At 54.6% G+C, this 6,000-nt stretch overlaps 1 protein-coding gene across 27 annotated transcripts in view; it reads right to left on the bottom strand.

Moving 5' to 3' along the window:
* Positions 1 to 1,680: 1,680 nt before the first annotated feature.
* Nrxn2 (neurexin 2) overlaps positions 1,681 to 6,000 on the bottom strand; it is a 115,854-nt gene continuing 111,534 nt past the window's right edge. For 16 of the 27 annotated variants that reach the window (NM_053846.2, XM_017588661.3, XM_017588666.3 and 13 more), the window contains one exon: positions 1,681 to 3,617. In NM_053846.2, coding sequence (NP_446298.2) covers positions 2,731 to 3,617 — 887 coding nt within the window. In that variant the 3' untranslated portion in view covers positions 1,681 to 2,730. The remainder of the gene's footprint in view (positions 3,618 to 6,000) is intronic. The other 11 variants (XM_017588669.3, XM_039110513.2, XM_063264586.1 and 8 more) reach the window with 1 other exon arrangement.

Here is a 6,000-nt window from a genome sequence, read left to right as displayed (position 1 = left end):
GGTTTCTAGGCAGATAGGAATGCATGCAGCAGGACCTCTGTCCCTCTCAGAATCAGTCAAGATTCCTTGGGGTCCACTGGGACTGCTCACAGGAAAGACCATGCATTGCCTCAGAGACAGTGTGCTGCCCAGTGGGTCAGTAGCTAGCCCACCAGCTACATTGCCTGGGCCATACTTAGATGGTCTCTGCATCTACCTATCTGGCTGCTCCCACACACCTCAGAGGAAGGCTGCAACACACACACACACACACACACACACACACACACACACACACAAGCACACACTTCCTAGTGACACTCCCCCAGACAAAAGGCTAGAGATAAGATTATAATCATACTTCCTGATGCCCTGGAAACTTCCAGGACACAGAGCTCAGTGCTCAGACGCTCTCTCCTATAGCATTCTTCTAGGTCAGAGTTGTTCCTCCATCTGTATTCAGAATGGCCACCCCTGGCTTATCCAGGTGGCTGAGAATTTTCAGGACAAAGGGTTCTGTCACTCTGGGTTGTGACAGCATCCCTGTCTAGAGTCACCTGACAAAGCTCTAGGCTGTTGTTGCCCCCGCCCATTTAGACACGCCCTCTTTTTATGGCTACTTTGGAGGTTTCTGACTCAGAGCTGCTGAGATATCCCCACAGTGGAGGAGCCAAGAGAACCTTTCAGAAAGGTAAACTGAGTCAGTAGGCACATCCAGAACCCTTTCTTCAGAAAACAAAGCTTTTGGGTGACAAGTCTTGGGTTTCTGGTGCAGAGAGGGACATGGAGTCCATGACCAACAAAGCAAGTGGGAACAGGGAGCTGATCCTGGGCTTTGAGACGAGAACAGTAACACAAGGCCTCCAGGAGTGAGGCTGTGACCAGCTAGGGACAGGACACCCTGGCAGCGCTGCCCTATGACAAAGCCTGTGATCTCCCAGGCTCTCAGACCAAAGCTTCGGGGATAGCAAGTGGGGCTGGAAGCCGGTAGGTTCAGAAGGCCAAGGAGAGCCCACTCTCACAGAGAGCCACTCCTGGAGACAGCACTCCAGGGTGGCGGCATGCTACAGAGCTAGGAAGCAGAACCAAGAGGTGGAGGCAAAGTCACAGGACAGAGAAAGAAGTCCTCAGAGGGGCTCGGCCACTGCTGCACTTGAGACCCTGAACTAGCCACTGCCAGCCGCTCTGGCCACCAAGAGAGATTACTTCCCTCCAAATACTGGACAAGATGTCAGCTACCTGGTGTGACCTGAGTGACCGGTGCACAGCCTCAGAAAAGGGGGCAACATGATGCCATTGAGAAGTTAAGGTCATGGAACCCCAGCCAGATGCCAATCTCCCTCCCACCTCAGACACACCCAGTAGACATTTGCAAGTGAGACATACAACAGTTGTCCAAGAGCCCAGTGTTGTATTCAACTCAAAAGTCTGGGAGGCTGGTTCAGGGAAACGGCCCAGTAATGATTCAGTGGGCAAAGCTACTCATCATCAAGACTGAAACTTGAATCTCGTTCTCAGGACTCACGTAGTGGTAGCCCGAGAACTGACTCCTGTGAGGCGTCCTCTAAGGGAACACACATCTTCACACACTAGGTATTTAGAGGAAACTTAGCAACTGTCAGGTGCATCCACTGAGACCCTGAACACAGGTCAGGGCCCTGCCCTAAAGAGCATCCACCCGGAACAAACTACACAGGACTGTTGGAATTTGGAAAGTTTTTGTTTTCTTTTTCCCACACATTTCCGGGTTTGGGGTGTTTTCCAAGACTCAGACACATTTGTTAACAAAGAGAAAAAAAACTGGGGGAGCAGGGAGCCCATGGGCGGAGAAGTGACCCCAGCCATCCGCAGACACAGCCTCACTCCCACCATCCTCTGCGCCTGCAGCGAGCTGGTGCCACAGACGCAGCTCTGGTACCTCGGTTATTTGTTTTTAATATATATCTGCATTTGCCTTTCCCCCTCCCCCCGCCCCCCACCCCGCTCCTCCAGCGGCTTCCCAGCAATGCACGTTGCCCGGCAGCGACACACACAACAGGCCTTGGCCAGGTCCAAGCCCAATCCTTGGGCAGACCCAGGCAGGAGTTTCTCCTCACGAGGGGACTTGCGGCACCAGGGGAATGAGCCCCACTGCCCGGCCCCAGCCACCCAAGCCCACCCTTCTTCTCCCAGCGACTCTGGAAACCCAAAGGAAGGGAAGCAGAGAAAACAGAATTTAAAAAAGAAAGAAAGGAAAAGAAGAGAAAAGAAAAGGAAAGAAAGGGGGGATGGGGTGGAGGAGGGTAGGGACAAAAGACACAGCAAGCCTGAACCAGGACAGGAGGGCTGCGAAGAAGGAAGGCGGGAGGAGCTGGGAGGAAGAAGAAAATCGAGGGAAATAAACGAACGGCGCAGTGGACACTTTACAAAACCCCAGCCTTCCTTCCCGCCCAGCCCCACCAAAATAAAACTACGCCCCTTAAAAAAATAAATCAACCCAGGGCTGTGAGCACGTGCCCTGCCTGACAGGCGCAGAGCGGAGGACAGCCAGCCCCAGAGCTGACAGTGCGGCGCCGAGGGCAGTGGGAGGGAAGGGGATGAGCACGTAGTAGTTATATTCCTTTTCTTTTTGCGTTTCCTCTTCGTGGGAGAAGCCTGAGGCAGCCGGGGAGAGGGTCCCCAGATCCCCCTGCAGGGAGAGGGCCGCACCCTCCTCCCGGGCCTTCCCGGGAGGAGCAGCTGGCAGTGGGGCGCGGTGCCTGGACTGGGTGCTCAGACGTAATACTCTTTGTCTTTGTTCTTCTTGGCCTTGCTGGGCGTCTTGGGGGCAGCGGGGGCCTTCTCCTTCACCACTGCCCCATTGCTCTGGGCCGAGTTACTGATGTAATTCCGGCTCTGGTCCACTTGGTAGGAGCCCTCGTCGCGGTTGCGGTACTTGTACATGGCGTAGAGAAGGATAAGGATGCAGAGCGCCGCCGCCGCCACGATGCCCACCACCATGCCCGTGGTGCTGCTGGATTCGCGGATCACTTCCACCGCGCCCGGCGGGCCGCGCTCCCCCGGACCCGTGGGGTTGGCTGTGGGCAGACGGGGGAAACCGGGGACTGAGGTCACGCCGGGGCGCAGGGGAGGCGGCCGCCGCGGCTCGAAGGCCGTGGGGACCCCAGGCCCCAGGGGTGGGTTCTCCAGCAGCGGCTGCAGTGGGTCTCGGTGGTTCATTTTGCCCGCGGGCAGGTTGGGGGCTGGGGCGGAGGGCGCAAGTAGCACCCCGGGGGCGCCCGTGGCCCCATCTGTCCTGAGGTTAGGTCGGGGCGCGGGCTTGCGGGGTGACAGGAGGGTGGTGCGGTCCGTGACCAAGGGGAAGGTGGTGTAAAAGTCCTCGTCGTCCGTGGGGGGGAGGCTGGAGTCAAAGACCTCCCCGGAGGCGAAGCCCGAGGCTTCCACGGGCTCCTCGCAGTCGCTGTCGTCGCGCTCGGCCTGACACGGGCCCCCGGAGGACGGGCGGCGCGCGGCGGGCGGAGGCAGGGTGTCTTGGGTGGCACCCACGCCCGTGAGAAAGGGGTAGAAGGTGGGGGGCGGGGGCACGAAGGGGGACCGGGTGGCCACGGGAGGGGGGTCTAAGGAGTCCTCCGTGATAATGGGCAATATTAACTCTCCTCCTAGAAAAAGAAAGAGAAGAGAGAAGAGAGGGCGTCAGCGAGGGCCGGGGCGCGGGCGGCCGGCACAGAGAGAGAAACAACAGCCTCACACCCAAATCGGTACAATTGGCTTTGGCGGAGACTACGCGGGCCGGGCCCGCCCGCCAGCCGGCCAGCGCCTGCGCTTTAAGCGGGCTGCGGCTCGGATGCCCTGGGCACCCCACGCGCGGGCTCTGTGACTCTGGGTTTTGGTCTTTTCGTTTCATCTTAAGAAACCAAACGGAACAGAAAGGAAAGGAAATTGAAAAGAAACGGAATTTTTTTTCTACTGGTTTAAGGCTTTAAAAACATACAACAGCAGCATTTAAACAAACCTAACGACAGTATCTTTTAGGGTGTTTTATATATATTTCTTTTTGCTTTTTTTTTTTTTTTGCTTTTTTTAAAAAAGAAGATAGCATACCACGGAATTCAGGCAACTTACATCAACAAATAGGCCGTGTGATTTTAGCATGAAGAAAAAAATTACAAACAGAGCTGTGTAAGCGGGTTCTCCCGAAAAAAATAAGAAAAAACAACTTTTCCGAACAACGTTTTCTGTCTATCTGTTTGGCATCTCCCTCCCTGAATCACTCCCTGGACAGCCTGCTTCCTCCAGAAAGCTCACTCTCCTCCCTCTCTCTAGCCCTCTTCCCCCTCATTGAACACGAGGCTGAAATTTGCACAGTGCTTGCGGGTTGGATCTGGGGAAGTGGCACCATTCTGTGACATCGTGGGAACAGGAAGGGTCAATGGAGGCCACAGAAAGGAGAGACGATGGCATGCCTATGTGTGTGTGAACTGTTGAGGAGGGGGCTGGCCATGGAAAGGACCTCAGAGCCAATTTCGGCAGGGCCTTCAGAGGAAACTTTAAACGGGAATGCTTGTGTGGAACAGTGGGCAGGGAAGGCCAGACACACAGGAGCTGGGGTTTGTCCCTTAGGATTCTGGGAGGTAGTGAAAAGCTCAGAAGATGCATGGAGGTGGGGAAGATTGGGAATGAGTGCGGAAGGACAGAGAGTGAGTGAGGGCAGAGGTCATGTGATTACTGAGCTAATCCTAACTCTCCACTTTCTTCACCCTCCACCTCTGACCCCCACTGACTTCCCCCCAACCCCCTCCCCGTACCCCCATGGACCGCCAGAACCTGGCCAGGTTATGACTGCCTCTGGCCCTCTTATTATTGTTAAAACAATAATAAAACAACGGAAAGAAGGAGAAAGCAAAAAAAGAAAAGAAAATACATACACAGCCATCGGGGGATGGGGGGCGGGTGGGGACACGCTAGCTAAACTAGGGCCCAGGATAACTAATTGGGAAGGCCTGTGGTAAGGAGTGGGTATTGTTTTGTCTTTAAGTCTGATAACTTGAGTACCCCAGGCAGAAACTGCAATTCCCATGAGCTCCCTACGGGCGGCAACTATAGGTCCCGTTAGCCCTTTTAAGGGGGTATGAACTACAACTCCCATCTGTCTCTGGGTCAACAGCTACAACTCCCATCAGCCTCCTGGGTCTCTTCTCTAAAAAAAGTCAGTGAGCCTCTGACCTCTGGTAGACAGGAGCTGAATAGCAAACTTTATGCTGTAAGGAGGGCTCAAACTCTGGCTTTGGAGGTTGCCTCTGGTCCTTTCGGTAATGAGGTTGAAGATTTCCTCTCTGGCTCTACCTCCAGCCCAGCCTATGCCCAACCCCTACCTGACTACTTCACTTGGTGTCTGCACCCAGTCTTCTACCTCTCTCTTGTAATCATGCCAGGGCTTTCATTAGCAGATCCGGCAGCCAGGCTGAGTCTCACATTCAGAGCCTTCTCTGCTCTACCTACCCTAGCCTTCTGGTTGGCTTAACTCCTTAAACACCTCTGTTGAAATTTTCCACCCGCAGCTCCATTAGTCTCATGGAGGCCATAGCAAGGCCTTGCCACTAAAGGAGAAACCTTACCAAGGCTCTCAAGCATACTTCCTTCCCATCGAGTTCCCTTACACCACAAAGTTTAGAGCCCATGAGTTTCTAACCCTCCCCAGACCTGGTCATATGAAATCTTGACCCAAGAGTGGAGAATGTTTTGTGCAGCCAGTATTGTGCAGTTCTGCTAATGGAAGCCAGGAGGACTTCACGGACGCCAGGCAAAGCACTCTGGCTCTACCACTAATAGATCCCATCCCTCAACTTCCCAGTGAGGTGAATGAATGAATTGGCCAGTTCCTTCTGTGACTTCCAGACGGCAGCAAAAGGGTCGGGAAAGTATGGACCATCGCCCTCATGCCTCTAGGAGACTGGCAAGGCTGCTCACCCGCGACTCCAACCTGGAGGCTATATTGTATCAACTGAATTCCTATGTGACTACAGACATGCCCTGCCCCCATCG

This window comes from Rattus norvegicus, chromosome 1 (assembly GCF_036323735.1).
Source record: "Rattus norvegicus strain BN/NHsdMcwi chromosome 1, GRCr8, whole genome shotgun sequence".
NCBI classification, from domain to species: domain Eukaryota; kingdom Metazoa; phylum Chordata; class Mammalia; order Rodentia; family Muridae; genus Rattus; species Rattus norvegicus.
The sequence above is the reverse complement of the archived record's forward strand: the minus strand, read 5'-3'. Positions and strand labels throughout refer to the sequence as shown.